This window comes from Oncorhynchus mykiss, chromosome 9 (assembly GCF_057628025.1).
Source record: "Oncorhynchus mykiss isolate SJ-2025 chromosome 9, ASM5762802v1, whole genome shotgun sequence".
Lineage (NCBI taxonomy): Eukaryota > Metazoa > Chordata > Actinopteri > Salmoniformes > Salmonidae > Oncorhynchus > Oncorhynchus mykiss.
The window spans coordinates 72,687,039-72,706,652 of record NC_143030.1 but is presented as its reverse complement, the minus strand read 5'-3'; the positions used below and the strand labels follow the sequence as shown (position 1 = coordinate 72,706,652).

General features: G+C 40.7%; 2 protein-coding genes across 3 annotated transcripts; both read right to left on the bottom strand.

Annotated features, from left to right (window-relative positions):
• Positions 1–606: 606 nt before the first annotated feature.
• On the bottom strand, positions 607–4,161 carry tebp (progesterone receptor-related protein p23). Its single transcript, NM_001124524.2, has 8 exons — positions 4,047–4,161; positions 2,661–2,774; positions 2,351–2,420; positions 2,099–2,197; positions 1,787–1,876; positions 1,620–1,691; positions 1,452–1,470; positions 607–1,254 (listed from the first exon to the last, which is right to left on the bottom strand). Coding segments are annotated over exons 1-8 (486 nt in total). The 5' UTR covers positions 4,049–4,161; the 3' UTR covers positions 607–1,234.
• Positions 4,162–8,469: 4,308 nt separating this feature from the next.
• Positions 8,470–19,249, bottom strand: LOC110532729 (nascent polypeptide-associated complex subunit alpha). 2 transcript variants are annotated; one of them, XM_021616841.3, is made up of 9 exons: positions 18,824–18,909; positions 17,793–17,861; positions 15,880–16,350; positions 13,262–13,341; positions 9,976–10,053; positions 9,566–9,712; positions 9,121–9,252; positions 8,865–8,987; positions 8,470–8,677 (listed from the first exon to the last, which is right to left on the bottom strand). In XM_021616841.3, the coding sequence occupies exons 2-9, from the start codon at positions 17,857–17,859 to the stop codon at positions 8,663–8,665; spliced, it is 1,113 nt and encodes a 370-aa protein (XP_021472516.1). In that variant the 5' UTR covers positions 17,860–17,861; positions 18,824–18,909; the 3' UTR covers positions 8,470–8,662. The 2 variants fall into 2 exon arrangements, with proteins under 2 accessions (XP_021472516.1, XP_021472517.1); XM_021616842.3 differs by lacking the exon at positions 15,880–16,350 and having other exon boundaries at positions 18,824–19,249.
• Between the last annotated feature and the right edge of the window lie 365 nt (positions 19,250–19,614).

Sequence of the window (19,614 nt, the reverse complement as noted above, 5' to 3'; positions counted from 1 at the left end):
ATCCCTTTAATCTGTTTAGGTCAAATATATATTATTCTCACTACGTGCCAGAAACGTTTTAAACCGGACAACAACAACTTAGTCAGAGACAGTTTATTAGAAATATGTGGAGAAATTCCCACCGCATTTAAACTGATATTTCATCAACATGATCTACGATATAGGTTGGCGAAACCTAGTAGTGCATCTGTTTTAACACGTGCATTTGGGGTTTTTTTGTACTGCGAGTGCAAATTAAACTTGGTCATTTAATGACAAGTTCTTTTTGTTGCGTTTCTGCACCCCTTTGAATGTGGAAGAAATAATTTGCTGCTTGTTTTATACAAAACAGCATGCAACAAATACAGAGTTAACCAACGGTATATACTTTGAAAATGTTCTGTATGTACGATGTTAACTAAAGCAAAAGCATCCTTGCAAAATGTGATTGAAAGGTTTTTCATGCTATACTGTAAAATAAGTTTAACATGCATATTTCATTCATTAATTTCTCATACCTTTACAGATGTTAACGTACATTGAGAAAATATTTGTTCCGAGCTAAAACTTATTTCAATATATTAAGAAAAATAAAACAAAAATGTACAGTACGAACAAAAGGGGTCATTTCTCACTAAAAAAAAGAAACAACTTTATTGAAAATAGGCAGTTGTTTTAAAACATATTTTTTCTTCTGTTAGAATTTACAATTATGTTGATATTCAATACGTAACCTCACTGACGTTATTAAATAAAAAGGTGGAGAGTAACTTTCAGACTATCCCATCAGAGCGGGGCCACATTCAGTAGGAAAACATTGTCAAACGTTGCAGATTGAAATACGATGAGCCGACACGATTCCTTCATTCTACATGTCAGTGGCACCTTTGTTCGACATGACGTAATTCTATCTGAACGTTCCATAACACTGTTCCTTGCTGAAGGCACCCCTGGTTGTTAAGTTAAAGCACGGTATAACTGAACCCCACAGCACATCATGGAAACAACTGAATTGTCCATGCAGAATTAGAACAGCAAAGCACAGCACTAAGACATTGGCTGGAGAATGCTCTGCTGCGATGCCATGACGACAGATACAGTCTCTCCTCAGTGAGGTTCCTCTGACGTGTTTGGAAAACTGCTGATATTTCCTCCTTTTTCAAATATGGTTACCAACTCAACTCGTCTCTCTCTTCAACCGACCTTTGAGGCTTTCATTTCTTGTCGTCATCGGTTACAGACTTTATATGCACCATTACTCCAGGTCTGGCATCTCTGAAAAAATTACAAATATTCAAATGTAAAAAAAGATTTTAAAAAAGGTAAAAAGCTAATCTAGCAAGTCTACAACATGGCTCATGTGTGGATGGTATGAGACTTATGAACAACTTTCAAATGAAATGCACCATAAAAATGATATAGAAATTGGCTGCTTTCTTTTAACCATGTGCAAAAATGATATCACAACTTACTTTCATCATCGCTGTCGTGCTGGAAATAAAAACAATATGAGATTCAGTGTCAAAACTGGAAAACTCAACAGAGCAAGAAAGCAAGTAGTTTCTCTTGCAGCCACCGTATATAGTACACTGATATATTTGCTGTAAAATGAATTTAGATGACAGAAAATAAACACAGACCTCTTCGAGACCTTCCATACCACCCATGCCCAGATCTGGCATGCCGTCTTCTCCTCCCATCGTATTCATCATCTGAAAATAAGCAACAATCATTGTTTCAACATAAAAATATATATAATTTAACACATTTAAAACATTACACACTTTGTGCAACGTGACATGCTTGCCTCTGAGAACTTGTCGAAACTGGACAGATCCTCATCAGAATCATCTTCCCAGTCTTTCCAGTTGTTGAAGTCGACACCCAGCCATTGAAACTGTGAGAAAGAAAACATGACATCCCAAATCAAAATTATTTTAACCAACATTAAAGACAAAATGCCCGTCTTATGTGATCTGCGCCTATTCAAAGCGTCTCAGGGTAGGGGTGCTAATCAGTTTGGCCTTTTAGGAATAAGATACATGGACGGGAGGCCCAGAAATACAGGGCAGAAAAAGTAAGGTAGAATACATAGTTTGCGCATTGAAACAGTTCCTACTTTTGCCTTGTCTTTTGTTAACCGTGGCCATGCTCTTCCTGCCTCTGCTTTCTTCAGACAACACAACACTGATCTGTCTGTACGTTTGTGCTTCGATGCCTGTAACGAGAGGAAGAGAGATAATCGGTATATTACAAGTCATTTTGGATGAGGGACCTTTTTTGTCAGCCAATTTAACATCTAGGTCATTGCAGCGGTTTTTCTGGGTCATTGCAGATAGTGATTCTGCAGCTAAATGAAAAACATACTTACATTGGGATCAATTGAGTCGAAAAGGTCCAATTCATTATGGTGTTTGAGGGTTTCAATCCCACCAACACAACTGAAAAGACAAAGTAAAATAGATGGTTTTGTTCATTCAGACAGTAAGGGCCAATAAGATTGATCTTATTCATGGGCTAAAAGGAAGATGATGGTTTTTAGTCCAGGATTAGGTTTAAATCTGTGTCCAGGAAACTGCCCTCCCCAAGTGTCTCTGCAGTAGGCCTAATTTATAGACAGCTCACAATTTAGCCTAAAATCAGTCTCACTTAAACTACAGTGTGTGGGTGAAGCAGCTTACCGGAAATCAAGTTTTGATTTTTCAAACTTCACTTGTAGATCTTTGCTGTCTTCTACCAGGAACTCAATAAAGACAGAGTCCCTTCTGTCATACCACTTCGCTGTTGCTGGCTGCCTATAGGACGTTAGAGAAGACTGATTAGTCCGATACAAAGCAGTGATCAATGTCTTCTAGTTTTTGATTATGAAATCCATCCATCCATATTTGGGAAACTGCACCCCATCATTATAGCCTGGGTACCAGTTTGTTTAGCCAACATTCCACTCTATGTACTCTGTGTCATTATGCCACATGTTTAGCATGACAGGGAGTGGCAAGGGGAATGATAGTTTAACAGACAGTTACCAAGACTACCATCATTAGGGAATAGGGGATACATTTATGAAGGGATAAAATGTGGGAAGGATAGGGGGCTTGTTCCATCTATATATCACTCTGGTTCCAGCCATTCATTATAGATGCAAAACTGAATAATGTGCCACTTAGAAAGCTGTCTACTCATCTGCTACATGCATGGTGAAACAGAAAGCATACACATTTGCTTTAAGCATTGATTAGCTAGCTAAGGTAATACATTGTTTGGTTCATTCAGACACTATACATCAGGAACATTAACTTATCAGCTGGAGTGTAGCTCCACCCATCAACTTTATTTAATCCAAGGTCATACTTGTCAGGTGGCTCACTGTCACTGGTCTCAAGGGATAAGGCTTCCTTGAATTCAGTGGTTTGATGGCCAAGCCTAATAGGTATTATTGGCTAACCAGCTCCGACATATTAATTCATGAGCTAGCTAGCAGGCCACATGAAACTCCAACTAACAAGCCAGTAGCTAAGAGCCACTTCGCAAGGAAATGGCTCGCTAATACCAATTTATATGGCTCTAGCTAAAACTAGCTAGTCCACGTGAATAAAGGAATAACTTGAATAACTAGCTAGCTATGAAGCCAAGACTCCGCCTTGTATTATTATTAAAGTAACACTATGGCTCGCGATGATATGGACGAGTATCATTGCGCGAGTGTAAAGCCGACATTTCGACTAGTGTAAACTGACAAGCGCGCCATTCATTCCCACTAATCGCCCCATGCATGAAGGAGCATAGAGCAGGCCTAGCTAGTTAGTTAGCTACATTTGGCACCCGCTAGCAAGCTATAACATTAACGTTGCATTTATGTGTCCCATGGACAATATGGAAACTATCATTGCAGCGTTGCTATCTATACACGTATAAAGGTTTGGGCATTCCAGACACAGCCAGCCCTAGTTAAACGCTGATTAAGCTTGAAGCTAGCTAGCAAGCTACCCCGCATTTCCAAGAATATGCATCCCATGCATTGCACGCTAACGTTAGCTCCCTCCTACGGGGGTAGGATCCACACGTACATCTCTTGCTATCTATTTCTTCCCACTCCAGACCGCAGTATTAACCACGATGTGTTGTTGGATATTCTCTTCTGTAGCAAAAAACGACAGGGCAAAATGTAAATATCAATCCTAGACCAGTAACTGCTTTTCCTCGTTGTGCGCAATGACGCATCTAGAATCAAGTCACCGTGGCCTCGCTCGCGCAGTCGGAAAGAAGTTTCTGGATCTTTCGCTCGTGCAGGGACAAGTCTCTTGCACGCGCTTTACCTGAAGGAAGCTACGCTGTTACCGTGGCAACACCCACACAGAGAGAGTTGATCTGTATAATAATAATAATAAAAAAAGAGTTGATCTGTATCACATAATGTCAACTATTTCCCCTGTATAACACCAGTATGAACAGGCGTCACTGGCAGGGTTGTAGTGCTGCTGGAGCGCAAGGAGTGGCGCACCTTTTTTTCAATTTGAGAATACACTGAGCTGGTAAAACTATTTCTGGAAAATTAATTCTGATAAATAATTCTAAATAAATGTAATTACCACTAAAATCCCATGAAAAACGATAGAATGACAAACCAAATAAGTATGTATAGCAGCCTAGAGGTACAGTGCCTTCAGAAAGTATTCATACCCCTTGACGTATTCCACACGTTGTTGTGTTACAGCCTGAATTCAAAATGGATTAAATACAAAAAAAGCTCACCCATCTACAGTCGTGGCCAAAAGTTTTGAGAATGACACAAATATTAATTTCCACAAAGTTAGCTGCTTCAGTGTTTTTAGATATTTTTTGTCAGATGTTACAATGGAATACTGAAGTATAATTACAAGCATTTCATAAGTATCAAAGGCTTTTATTGACAATTACATGAAGTTGATGCAAAGAGTCAATATTTGCAGTGTTGACTCTTCTTTTTTCAAGACCTCTGCAATCCGCCCTGGCATGCTGTCAATTAACTTCTGGGTCACTGACTGATGGTAACCCATTCTTGCATAATCAATGCTTGGAGTTTGTCAGAATTTGTGGGTTTTTGTTTGTCCACCCGCCTCTTGAGGATTGACCACAAGTTCTCAATGGGATCAAGGTCTGGGGAGTTTCCTGGCCATGGACCCAAAATATCTATGTTTCGTTCCCCGAGCCACTTAGTTATCACTTTTGTCTTATGGCAAGGTGCTCCATCATGCTGGAAAATACATTGTTCGTCACCAAACTGTTCCTGGATGGTTGGGAGAAGTTGCTCTCTGAGGATGTGTTGGTACCATTCTTTATTCATGGCTGTGTTCTTAGGCACAGTTGTGAGTGAGCCCACTCCCTTGGTCGAGAAGCAACCCCACACATGAATGGTCTCAGGATGCTTTACTGTTGGCATGACACAGGACTGATGGTAGTACTCACCTTGTCTTCTCCGGACAAGCTTTTTTCCGGATTCTCCAAAAAATCGGAAAGGTGATTCATCAGAGAAAATTACTTTACCCCAGTCCTCAGCAGTCCAATCCCTGTACGTTTTGCAGAATATCAGTCTGTCCCTGATGTTTTTCCTGGAGAAGTGGCTTCTTTGCTGCCCTTCTTGACACCAGGCCATCCTCCAAAAGTCTTCGCCTCACTGTGCGTGCAGATGCACTCACACCTGCCTGCTGCCATTCCTGAGCAAGCTCTGTACTGGTGGTGCCCCGATCCCGCAGCTGAATCAACTTTAGGAGACGGTCCTGGTGCTTGATGGAATTTATTGGGCGCCCTGAAGCCTTCTTCACAACAATTAAACCGCTCTCCTTAAAGTTCTTGATGATCCGATAAATAGTTGATTTAGGTGCAATTGTACTGGCAGCAATATCCTTGCCTGTGAAGACCTTTTTGTGTAAAGCAATGATGACGGCACATGTTTCCTTGCAGGTAACCATGGTTGACAGAGGAAGAACAATGATTCCAAGCACCACCCTCCTTTTGAAGCTTCCAGTCTGTTATTCTAACTCAATCAGCCTGACAGAGTGATCTCCAGCCTTGTCCTCGTCAACACTCACACCTGTGTTAACGAGAGAATCACTGACATGTCAGCTGGTCCTTTTGTGGCAGGGCTGAAATGCAGTGCAAATGTTTTTGGGGGATTTAGTTCATTTGCATGGCAAAGAGGGACTTTGCAATTAATTGCAATTCATCTGATCACTCTTCATAACATTCTGGAGTATATGCAAATTGCCATCGTACAAACTGAGGCAGCAGACTTTGTGAAATTGTATATTTGTGTCATTCTCAAAACTTTTGGCCACGACTGTACACACAATACCCCATAATGACAAATCTATTGAAAATGAAATACAGAAATGTCTAATTTACATAGGTATTCATTCAAACTTTGTAGAGGCACCTTTGGCAGCTATTACTGTGAGTCTTTCTGGGTAAGTCTTTAAGAGTTTTCCACACCTGGAACATTTGCTCATTATTATTTTTAAAATTCTTCAATCTCTGTCAAATTGGTTGTTGATCATTGCTAGACAACCATTTTCAGATCTTGCCATATGTGTTTAAGTAGATTTCAGTCAAAACTGTAAGTCAGCCACTCAGGAATATTCACTGTCTTCTTGGTAAGCCACTCCAGTGTAGACCAGGTACTGACGGTTACTTGTGATTTTGACCACCCCTTTGTTCAGGGGCACATTATTCCATTTCTGATAGTCACATATCTGTGGAACTTGTTCAGTTTATGTCTCAGTTGTTGAATCTTATGCTCATACAAATATTTACACATGTTAAATTTGCTGAAAATTAAACATAGTTGACAGTGAGAGCACGTTTATTTTTTTGCTGAGTTTGTATGCAAATAAATATGAATTGATAGTTCACCGCTTGGTTTTTTATTCTGTAATAGGGCTTATTGTAACCATGTGTTCAAGCTCATCAAATGGAAGTTGAATGATACACCGTAGTGTAAGCTACAATGAAATGCCTACTCGCATCTAAAGCTCTCCTCGTGCAATGATAAACTATATGTATTTGTATTTACATTAGGCTGCAGCCTAGAAATAGATATATACCACGTAGTCGTAGTACTATTACTGCAAAATATTGTTTGTACCTGAAATGCCCGAAAGGCAGCGCTATCCTTCAGCACCACAAGCTGGTTCAGCTTTTAACATCACTGCACCACACTGACGCTATCCTTCAGCACCACAAGCTGGTTCAGCTTTTAACACCATTGCACGACACTGGCGCTATCCTTCAGCACCACAAGCTGGTTCAGCTTTTAACACCATTGCACGACACTGGCGCTATCCTTCAGCACCACAAGCTGGTTCAGCTTTTAACACCATTGCACGACACTGGCGCTATCCTTCAGCACCACAAGCTGGTTCAGCTTTTAACACCATTGCACGACACTGGCCTTTCAGCACCACGAAGGGGGCTCCAATCGCTTAAAACACTTGAATATCTGTTTATGATAGCCCCACTCATCATTTCTTACTACAAATAGAAAATTCTCACAATTGTGCTCGTTTAGTAAAGTTACAACCAAGCTGAATCAATGTCATGCAAGATCACATAACTAATCATTTTAATTTTTACATAAAACACAACCGCATAGCACAGTAGGCCTAGAACTCTACTATTACACCAAAAACACCTAATTTATGAGATTTTAAGATGGTGAGTTGAAGCAGAATTGTAGCTTATTTTTTTCCTTCTTCTCATGCACCAGGGCTGGATATACACTTTAATTGAAACAAAATACAAGGCTAATAGTTTAACACCATCTGCTGTAATTCACTCACAGAACAGTAATTAAAGGACATTACATTCATATTCCCATGAAACTCCCGAGCGGCGCAGCATTTCAGTGCTAGAGGCATCACTACAGACCCTGGCTCGATTCCGGGCTGTATCACAACTGGCCAATGATTGCGAGTCCCATAGGGAAGCGCACAATTGTCCCAGCTTGTGTTAGGGGAGGGGGTTTGGCCAGGGTAGGCAGTCATTGTAAATAATAATTTGTTCTTAACTGACTTGCCTGGTTAAATTTAAAAAAATGATTAGATCAGTCAGATGATTGGCGTGCAGAGGCAGTTTGGACATTTCACTGGTATAACAAATAATGATCATTCAAGATTGACAGTGATGATGGCCTATTTTGTAATTAAGTATGTCTAACTTTGTGATTGAAGGTACTAAAAAATAAATAACATTGAGAAAATACGTGTGGGTATAGAGGCAGACGGAGGATCCATTTTATATTCAAGGATGAGGCCTTCAATTGGAGGATGCATTATGCATATTTATAACGACATATTATTATATTGTCTAGAATGAAGTAGCCTGTGGAATACATCTGATGATACAAACTTTGAGGAAAAGATAACGTCAATTACATTTTTATTTTGTGTTTTCTTGCCTATAATGGCACTACACCCACCGCTGATTATTAGTGAAGCACAATCTTACAAACAGAAATAATGTGAGGAAAACATTTTATTTACCAACAAATGGGAAAACATAAATACACAACAGTAACCAGAAGAAGAAATATTCCATCCCCTTTAATCCACAACTTTTATTTTTATCCTTGGAATTAATTGAATAGACCACATCTACTCGTGTTTAATGATGGACTGGACCCGGGTCCTCATGGTTCTTGGGCATCTATCTACATGGTCAGCTCCTGGCAAAAAAAGAAAAAAAGTGGTTTGTATTTTAGGAGGTATCAACATTGAATAGAATCTACAACTTTATTGTACAGATGGAAATGTGCCTGTCATCACCTCAAAACATAGCAAGCAACTGTGAAATGTCAATTACACCTGATATTACATTCACAACACAAGTGACTACCAATTAAATATACTTACCATGATGGCATTAACAATGTCGTTGTTGTTGTTCTTGAGCGCTCGTATAGCCTTCACTCGAGATACGTTGGCTTGTGACATCACCAGCTCAATGTCCTTCACCTCCACGCCAGTCTCATCAACCTGCAAAGCATGATGGAACACAGAAGTGAATTGGGAGAAATAGCCAAATCCACATACTTGTGCGTATGTATATAAGTAGCTAGGTGAGACAATCACACAGTCATTGTAAATAAAAGCTTTCCTTGACCCTCACCTCTTCCTCTTCACTCTCCTCCTGTACTGTGGGTGTCTGTGTGTTCTCCTGGATGCTAGACATTCTGTCTTCTCCCTGGACCTTGAACTTCTCTGCTGCTGCCAGTTGAGCTTGTTGGGACAGGTCCTCAATCTGGAACAAACGGAAATTCACTTTCAGAAAACAGAGCTGCAAGAATATTTCAAGCATATCTTGGTGTAATTCATAGAGAACTTAACATACTTGTGAAATAAATGGCTTACAACAGCTTTAAAAAGGCATTTATAAAATATTAGAAAGTATAGCAGGTCCCATCTGAAATGAAAAGCTGCACTGTCAGAGCCAACCAAGATGAAATTGATGAATGATTCTTCTAGCATTTCTGGTTACCACTTAAAATAGCATCACGTGCCTTGGATTCCCCAAAGACAATGCACGTCTGATATAAAAAGGCGTAGATTCCAACCTTAGCCTCTCCGAAAACGATGTATGTGTCGGAGGCAGAGCTCTTGTAGACGTCTGGCTTGGGGATGACAAACAGGATGTTCTTGGACTTCCTGATGGTAACCCTGGTTACGCCCATCACCTGACGGAGGCCCAGCTTGGACATGGCCTAGTGTTGACAGAGAAGATCACTACATTTTTTGTCCACAGAAAACTATAGTAGCTAATCAACATATTGGTCTGTAGGAAACACTGTGCAAAGGAAACTGAACTGAAAGTCATTACAACTGAAAAAAAATATGTTTTTACACTGGGTAAAAAAAAAATAATATCCCATAGACTTAAGAAATAATGACCTAATAACTTTGTTTGGAGGAATGATGCTACTTCAAAACAATGTACTCTAGGAACATGTGAATGAACGTAACTGACCTTTCTGGCTTTCTTTTCACTTCTACTTTGTTTGGCTTTGCTGACTGGCTCCTCGTCGATCTCAGCTGCTGCAGCAAGCTGAGGAGAGAACAACAGGTTTGTAAAAATCACTTATTCTTTAAGTTGGACACATTTATCAGTAGGTTGTCATTTATCGTCATGACTCATACTAGAGGCACCTCTGCAGAGGGGTCACTAGCTGGCACAACCACAAAGTCATAAAATCTGATTTTAAACCTAACCTTAACCACACTAAACCTAAATTAAGACCAAAAAGCAAAAAAAAAACATTACTTTTACGGAGGGCCAATTTTGACTTTGAAGCTGGCTTATCTAGCGGAAATTGCTCAGTTCAAATCAAATGTTGTTATTTGTCACATACACAACAGGTGGTGTAGACCTTACAGTGAAATGCTTACTTACAAGCCCCTAACCAACAACAGTTAAGCAAATACATTTTTTTTTTTACAAAAATACGAGATAAGAATAACAAATAATTAAAGAGCAGCAGTAAAATAACAATAGCGAGGCTGTTTACAGGGGGTACCGGTACAGAGTCGATGTGCGGGGGCACCGGCGTCAAGGTCATATGTACATGTAGGTAGAGTTATTAAAGTGACGATGCATACATAACAACAGAGAGAAGCAGCAGCGTTCCGGGGGGGGGGGGGACAACAATGCAAATAGTCTGGGAAGCCATTTGATTAGCTGTTCAGGAGTCTTATGGCTTGGGGATAGAAGCAATAAAGGAGCCTTTTGGACCTAGACTTGGCACTCCAGTACCGATTGCCATTTGGTAGCATAGAACAGTCTATGACTAGGGTGGCTGGAGTCAAATACATTTTTGACGCCTTCCTCTGACACAGCCTGGTATAGAGGTCCTGGATGGCAGGAATCTTGGCCCAGGTGATGTACTGGGCCGTACACACTGCCCTCTGTAGTGCCTTGGGGTCGGAGGCCAAGCAGTTGCCATAACAGGCAGTGATGCAACCCATCAGGATGTTCGATGGTGCAGCTAGAAAACCTTTTGAGGATCTGAGTACCCATCTTTTCAGATCTTTTCAGTGCCAGCGTCGGTGTGTGGTGGTATGTAGACAGCTATGAAAAATACAGATAAACTCTAGGTAGATAGTGCGGTCTACAGCTCATCCTGAGATACTCTACCTCAGGCGAGCAAAACCTCAAGACCTCCTTATATATCGCGCACCAGCTGTTGTTCACATACAGTTGAAGTCAGAAGATAATACACTTAAGTTGGAGTCATTAAAACTTGTTTGTCAACCACTTCACAAATTTCTTCACAAAACTATAGTTTTGGCAAGTCGGTTAGGACATCTACTTTGTGCATGACAAGTAATTTTTCCAACAATTGTTTACAGACAGATTATTTGACTTATAGATCACCGTTTCACAATTCCAGTGGTTCAGAAGTTCACATACACCAAGTTGACTGTGCCTTTAAAAAGCTTGGAAAATTGTAGAACTCCACAAGTCTGGTTCATCCTTGGGAGCAATTTCCAAACACCTGAAGGTACCACGTTCATCTGTACAAACAATAGTATGCAAATATATACACCATGGGACCACACAGCCTGGGGCGGCAGGGTCGCCTAGTGGTTAGAGCATTGGACTAGTAACCGAAAGGTTGCACGATCGAATCCCCGAGCTGACAAGGTACAAATCTGTCGTTCTGCCCCTGAACAGGCAGTTAACCCACCGTTCCTAGGCTGTCATTGAAAATAAGAAATTGTTCTTAACTGACTTGCCTAGTTAAATAAAGGTTCAAAAAATATATTTAAAAAAAATTCCACTCAGGAAGAAGACTGTCTCCTAGAGATGAACATACTTTGGTGCGAAAAGTGCAATCCCAGAACAACAGCAAAGGACCTTGTGAAAATGCTGGAGGAAACAGGTACAAAAGTATCTATATCCACAGTAAAACAAGTCCTATATCGACATAACCGGAAAGGCCGCTCAGCAAGGAAGCCATTGTCCCAAAACCTCCATAAAAAGAGCCAGGCTACGGTGTGCAACTGCACATGGGGACAAAGATCGTAGTTCTTGGAGAAATGTCCTCTGGTCTGATGAAACAAAAATAGAACTGTTTGGCCATAATGACCATCGTTATGTTTGGAGGAAAAAGGGGGGGCTTGCAAGCCGAAAAACACCATCCCAACCGTGAAGCACGGGGGTGGCAGCATCATGTTGTGGGGGTGCTTTGCTGCAGGAGGGAACTCGTGCACTTCACAAAATAGATGGCAGGACAATTATGAATATTGAAGCAACATCTCAAGACAGTTAAAGCTTGGTTGCAAATGGGTCTTCCAAATGAACAATGATCCCAAGCATACTTCTAAAGTTGTGGCAAAATGGCTTAAGGACAAAGTCAAGGTATTGGAGTGGCCATCACAAAGCCCTGACCTCAATCCTATAGAAAAAGCATGTGAGAGCAAGGAGGCCAACAATCCTGACAGTTACACCAGCTCTGTCAGGAGGAATGGGCCTATGTTCACCCAACTTATTGTGGGAAGCTTGGGGAAGGCTACCCGAAACGTTTGACCCAAGCTAAACAATTTAAAGGCAATGCTACCAAATACTAATTGAGTGCATGTAAACTTCTGACCCACTGGGAATGTGATAAAAGAAATAAAAGCTGAAATAAATGATTCTCTACTATTATTCTGACATTTCAGTCGTAAAATAAAGTGGTGATCCTAACTGACCAAAGACAGGTCATTTTTACTATGATTAAATGTCAGGAATTGTGAAAAACTGAGTTTAAATGTATTTTGCTAAGGTGTATGTAAACTTCCGACCCCCACCCCGTGTCTTACTAAAGGCTGCGGTTCTGTCCTGCCGAGTGTATAACCTGCCGGCTGTATGTTCTTAATGTCGTCGTTCAGCCACGACTCGGTGAAACATAAGATATTACAGTTTTTAATGTCCCGTTGGTAGGATGTACGTGCTTTCAGCTCGTCCCATTTACTTTCCAGCAATTGAACATCAGCTAGCAGGACGGAAGGCAAGGGCAGATTAGCCACTCGTCGCTATAGTTCTGCCTCCAAGGCAAGATTCATGACAAACCTTCCATTTATCAACTGTACAACTAATAAACAACTGATTGAGACAGGGGTTAAATTGTCATGGATGGTGGTTGCGTTAAGTATATTATGGTCAAAATCAAGTTAATAAAAAGTGGATAAACAATATATTTATTTACAAGAGGGATTCCCCCCTCGACTTGTAGGGGAGCAGCACCCTCTGGTGGCCAATGGCCGTACTGTACCTGTGCCTGCTGTGTCTGTGTTGAGTCCTGCTCCTCCAAGTCTGGTACGGAGTCATCACTGTCAGAATCTGTGCCAGACCCTAGACACCACCAGATACATTCCATTAGAACATTCCATTAGAACATGGAACACGTCACAACATATCACAGAATCAGTTCTTTAGTATGACATAAACAAAAATATTTACGTAAGCAGAAAAGGATAAGGGAACGTAATTATGTGGTAATATATGGAGTCAACTTGGTTACAAACACATCAAAATACATTCATACACTTCCCTGGGACAGTTGCAGGAGATTAGTTGGGGAAAAGCTGCACAAATACAGAGGTCTCACTGATTTGAAAAGGAGGTCGCGAGAGAAACTGAAATAAAAAACATTACGCTTGGTTCATAGAACCACGGTTACATTAGTAACCGCCGATAGCCACTAGACATGGTTGTAATAAACAGAGCGTTTTCTGCTTTCTTCAGAAAAATATGGCTCTGTTTTGAACGGTTTAAGCTACAAAATATTATGACCCCATCAATGAAAGAAGACTCTCAGGAACCCGGACACGTCTTCTGTTTCCTTCTACAATGCCCCAAAAGCGGCAGGACACAGAACAGAGTGGACAAGACCAGGCACTTAATCAGACTGGGGGGGGCATCAATGACATTTTCTACACCAATCATACAAAACTTCCTACTTCCTTTCTGATGCATTTCACTTCAAACCGAACTTCCTTCAAATTGAAATACTGTCAATAATTCTAATCAGACTGATTTGTAATAAAACGGTCATAGCCACAATAAAATGAAATTATATAAAAATGGGCTTGCTGGACCAAAAAAAAAAACTGTTTGAGGTTGGCCCCTGGGTGTAGGAGAACACCACCCCCTGGTGGCCCCTGGGTGTAGAGAAACAAGCCATTGGTCAGGTTTTGGTCAGCACTAAATGGTTGCTACTACAGAAGCCAAGCAAAGGGTGGATTTTCTAGAGTGAGGATGAACCAAACATAGACTGCAGGTATAAAGGTAGTTAAGACAACCATTCACATAAGCATTAATACATCCCACTACGACAGAAAGTGTGGTCTGAGGAAAAATATTTTACATTGCATGTTCTCTCTTAGCTACTTCCTGTAGCTAACATATTCTTGCTTTGCATTTTCCTATTTGATTTAGAAGATAATGTTGCACAAACATGCTGAATCAGGTCTACACCATCACTGGTATTAATCAGGCTGTATTAGCTAGCTACGTTTGCTCTTACTCAGTACATTTATTAGCTAGCTAGCTAGCTAGCTATTAGTGGCTAACAATTAGCGTCTCACAAGATTCAGGGCAAGTCGCTAAGAAAATAAACTTGCTGATGTAAGAAACACAAACTAATAATGTCATGATAGAACTTTAGTGGATTTATATTAAGAAACAAATAGAAAACAGCATTGTTGCATGTGCTGCCTTGACCATGCAGACTAAAGTGTCCCGTGGTTGAGGAACATCAAATGCGCCCCTTGAGTGACAGGGGTGTGGCTAGGTCTATGTGGAAAGTGGCACGGAGAGAAAGAGCGGAGCGAGATGACTCTAAACTATAAAAATTGACATTACACATGGCGTATCACATTAAACAAACAAAAACATTCAAATACCGGTATAGAAGGTAAGTATATCATAAAATACAGTATACCGCCCAGCCCCAGGGTTCAGTGATAAAGATGGAGGTGACGGGAGGGGGAGACTCCACTGGTGAGGTGACGGGAGGGGGAGACTCCACTGGTGTGAGGTGACGGGAGGGGGAGACTCCACTGGTGTGGGTCGACAGGGGAATACAGGTGAGCCACCGCCAGGTTCGTCTAGTGGAATCAGAGGGGTGACATGGACAGGGGACAGCCTGGGAAAAGACACTCATGGTGCTGGTGGTTTAGGAGAGACAAATACCTCCACACCAGCGGGGGCAGTAAGGAGTTTCCTTATCAAATGGAGAAAACTGGTGTAGAGTGGTGGGAATATTTTCAACAGCAGGAGGCTCAGTAGCAGAAGCTTGGAGAGAGGCAACAGAGGCAGCAGCAGGCATATCAACCTGCTTCTCAGCTGGTTCTTCAGCTCTGTCGTGTGAGTGTTAGTTCACAAAAGGCTTTTGGGGTAGGAGTGGCAAAGGGAGTTGTTTCTGTGGCAACGCATCTTAGATGCACTTAACTCACAACAGTTAAAAAAAAAAAAGCACAGGCAAAAAACATGGAGGTACATACAGATTGTTGTGCACTGCAACACAAACTACTCAGCAAACTACTAGCAAGGACAACCAGCTTCTAAAAGGTGTTATACATTTCCTAAAAGACAGACCCACAGCACAGTAGTCAAAACTATCCTGTGCCAGACCTGCAAAAACCTGACTGATGGTTCAGGTGATTTACAAAGGGGGACGGTGTCATTCAATACATTTAGAAATTGTGTAGTTGGTGATCATTGAAAGTCCCAAGTTTAGACCAAAAAAGGTGACCCTTTCAGAAAGAACATTGCTGATTCCTTAGTGCTAAAGGAGAAGCACCACTTAAACATTTTAACCAACCAAATTGGCAAAAGAAAAGCACCTAGAGGGACAGTTTTCATTAAGTTGTAATAAATATAACCCACCTGAATGAATAGCAAATGACCTGGAATGACCATTAACATCATTAGTCTGGACCTTCACCTTGGGTTCCTCGCTCTGACTGGCCTTTTCGTTTTGTTGGACTGCAACGCTCACAACCTCAGGGGCTTCAACCACTTCAGGTGGCGTCAGATATTCTGAAGCAGTTTCTTGCTCTTCCGTGGTGGCTTCAGGAACTGGCACTACTTGCCTAGCTTGTTCTTCAACAGCAACCTTTGGCACATCTTCCTCAGCGGTCCCTCGGTCTTCCTCTGGCACAGCAGTAGGTTGGTCTTGGGTTGTTGGTTCTTCTTTAACAGGGCTTACAATCTCTTCTTCATTCAGCTTGTCCTTAACCTTCTCAGTGTAATCTTGAACTGCTTCGGCAGCTACAGTGGGGTTTGGATCAGCCATTTCCTTGGTAACCTCAAGTAGTGAAACTGGTTTGTCGATACAACTCCCATCGAATCTCAACACTGGGAATCCAGGAAAAGAGTAGGAGTAGAAAGGGGAAGTAGAAAGAGTAGGGGGGAGTCACAGCGACATTAAAAGCTGCAACCCTTGTTGGGAAACATTTATTTTTTAATTGTAAAGTGGGATACTGTTCCAAATGACGGAGTGAGAGTCTCTCTCCTTAAAAATAACCATATGCAAATCAAAACTGGGGCTGAATTTAGTCCAAATTCATCTTAACAAGAAATTGGAGAAACCAATACTCCTGTTGAGAAACAACAACTCCTAAAACATGTACTAATGGAACCACAATACATGTACTGTTTCTACACACAGAAGAAGGGTCAAATGTAGACCACCAAGTTGTGCATGATGAGCCCAATGTGAGTCTAATCGGTGACAGTATAAACCATGAGTCTTTGTGAGAGTGTTTGTGACAGAGATAATGAATATTTGTATTCCCCTACCAGTCTTATCATGCAGTGCCCCGCATTCAAGTGAAACACCTTGGGACCCATCACCTTTCAGTACACAGACTGAAGAAACAAGCACTAAATACAGGGTCAATTAGGCTTATCGTTCAAAAGATGTGATAACTACTCATCCTAAGGGAAGAAAGTGAAGGAGGAAATTAAACAAACATGCTTTACCTTGTGTAATATTTCAGCTAGATCAGCCAGAAAATGTACGGAAAGTAAGATTGATGAAAGCTGTAGCTGAATGTAGAGCAGTTGAGGAACCTTTGAGTTGAGCATTTTCATTTAGCATGAACAGGTCCAGTAGATTGGTGATTCACAAGCCATTTTACAATAAATATTACAGATTATATTTAACATTAGGCCTACACTATTGTGAATGGATAATGACCACTGGTAATCCAAGCACATAGCACATTGTCCATTGAAAATAAAAAATAATCCAGTAATTTTGCAAATATTTCTTCCCGGTAAATTTAATAGCTCAGATTCTGAAAACTATAATTTGTGAGGACATCACTATGCTTTCTCATTGCCTTTTTGAATAGGTATTCGCCAGACATTTTGCAGTCTGTTTTTTGGAGACAGATTATGTTCCATGCAAGACTCCACAAGAAAAAGTATCATGGCGTATTAGTTTGTCCATTACACCCCAGTCCCAAGACAAAACTCATACAGTGCAGGTGAGTACAGTAGAAAGAAACCTCATAAAGTATAGGTGAGTATAGTAATGTTTAAGAGTCCAGGAAACCAAAACAAACCCTGCTGGATTCTATGTTAGAGGTTACATGAGATTACACACACACATAAGGTTTGGTCCAGTATGATCTGAGTAAAGAAATGCCATATTGAGAAAAGAGAAACCGATTGTTTAGTAATTTTGCTGTTGAGTTCCTGGACCCCATATGTGGAAAAACACATCATGCCAGGTCAAGACACAGCCTCGAGGACTGTACAGACACATTGAGAAATATAAATAAGATACTAACCAGTCTCTGCCTGGGACTGTTGCAGCTCCATTGCTGGGACTGTCTCTGTGGTGGTTTCACCTGGCATGTCTGTCAACAAAAACATTTGGAGTCAATCCAGTTGTGTAGTTTCACAAAAAACAAGAATCAACAGAAATATTATCAGTCAATTCTGTAGTCTTATGAGCAACAGTAGGAATTCCCCTACTTGTAAAATGTGTGGTCGACCACCACCAACCCTTCTAGTCAAGACAAAAACCTAGCATCCACACAAAATTATTGTTTAATTTAAACAAACATAAGCAATTTAGAGGTTATTAGCTAGTCTTGCAAAGACAGCTATGTGGAAAGCCAGGCAGGTAACGTTAGTCATTCAATAGCAAAACCTCTGGTCAGAGTAAAGGGTGTAATAATATCTAAATGTGACTGAAATGGGTAACAGGTTTGGCTAAGATGTGTTTGGATGGGACAAGACATGACAAGCTATGAAATATGGAACTACTAAAACGGTGTAACTTGAGCTACAGTACAAGTAACTGTGTCATACATGAACACGATATGACACTGCAGTACAGTAACTTGAGGTCTTCCAAATGAAAATTGTTAGAACTGCCTGGAATATAACCTAGAATTTCATGATGCAATACAAGGTATGGGGCAAACTACTGATTTAGCTAGCTAGCTATCCAACTGGCTGGCTTGTTAACAAGTTGACTTGTTTGTTTGCTAGTTAGCTATCTCACTTTATTCACACTCTTGTTGCACATTTAAGTAGATGGCCATCTCACACCCTATGGAATGTTTAATAGTGTATTATGTACAAATGTTATTTGGAAACTAGCTAAAAGAAACATAGCTAGCTCACGTTGGTTTCGAGACAAGAGACTGGCGCTGTTAGTTAGCTTGCTAGCGAAATCATACGAGATGATAACCATAAAATGTGAATTCCTCAGTAATACCAAACTTCAGAATAGCTATTTACGATAACTAACACATATAATGGCACACAATTCTAAGTTAGATGTGGACAGATTGTCACGAGAAATACTTACTGTGATAGGAGTGTAGATCTAAGATGGGTGTAAAAAAAGAACTACAAGTACCAGAACGCCTGGCTGCAACAAATAACTGACTCAACTTCCGGATTTATGCAAATAACCCTCTTGGAATTAGAATACGGCGACAAACTACTGGTGGGTATAGTTTGTGGAACGTTCCAATAGGAATCTGTTCCAAAAACTTTGTAAATAACAAGGTTGTCAACAAATAACGCATATAAAGTTGTATAGCGGCAGAATAAGATACCAGGTGGGCTATTTCATTAAGTTTTTCACTTACCACTTTATTCTGGAAAATGTCTGTCCTCACTATGGTAGCCTATGGACAAACATTAAGAACAAGCTACGTGGTGAGTTGATGCCTATTCGTCAGCTAGTTAAATTGTTTGTTGGCAACCTTGTACTTTAAGTTTTTGGAACAGTTTCCTGTTCGAATGTTCCACAAATTATACCCACCCACAAACGACTACCCTAATATTGGTTTAACCCAGAACTAAAGTATTGTGTAATTGGTCAGTACCATTTATGTGTACATAGTTTCAGCAGGAGAGGCGGCTTATAATAATGGCTGAAACCATGTTTGATGTAGTTTATATCATTCCACAGATTCCTCTCCAGCGATTACCACGAGCCCATCTTCACCAATTAAGGTGCCACCAACCTCCTGTGGTAGTTTTTCCACAAGAGATTAACCTAAAACTAACTTTAGATTCAAGTTTCTGTAATGACGATTGTCTGGTAAGATTCATTACGAGGTGGGCCCTTGAAAGAAAACCAAAAGGGCT

Bases quoted from the DNA above. Each gene is read 5' to 3' on its own strand.
- LOC110532729 (XM_021616841.3), bottom strand. From the start codon at position 17,859: ATGCCAGGTGAAACCACCACAGAGACAGTCCCAGCAATGGAGCTGCAA. The intron at 16,351-17,792 runs GTTAGTATCTTA...CTGGATTCCCAG, and splicing joins ACAGTCCCAGGCAGAGACTG to TGTTGAGATTCGATGGGAGT. The intron at 9,713-9,975 runs GTCAGTTACGTT...TGTCAACACTAG, and splicing joins GTGAAAAGAAAGCCAGAAAG to GCCATGTCCAAGCTGGGCCT.
- tebp (NM_001124524.2), bottom strand. The intron at 2,421-2,660 runs GTAAGCTGCTTC...TTGTCTTTTCAG, and splicing joins AAATCAAAACTTGATTTCCG to TTGTGTTGGTGGGATTGAAA. The intron at 2,198-2,350 runs GTAAGTATGTTT...CTCTCGTTACAG, and splicing joins TCGACTCAATTGATCCCAAT to GCATCGAAGCACAAACGTAC.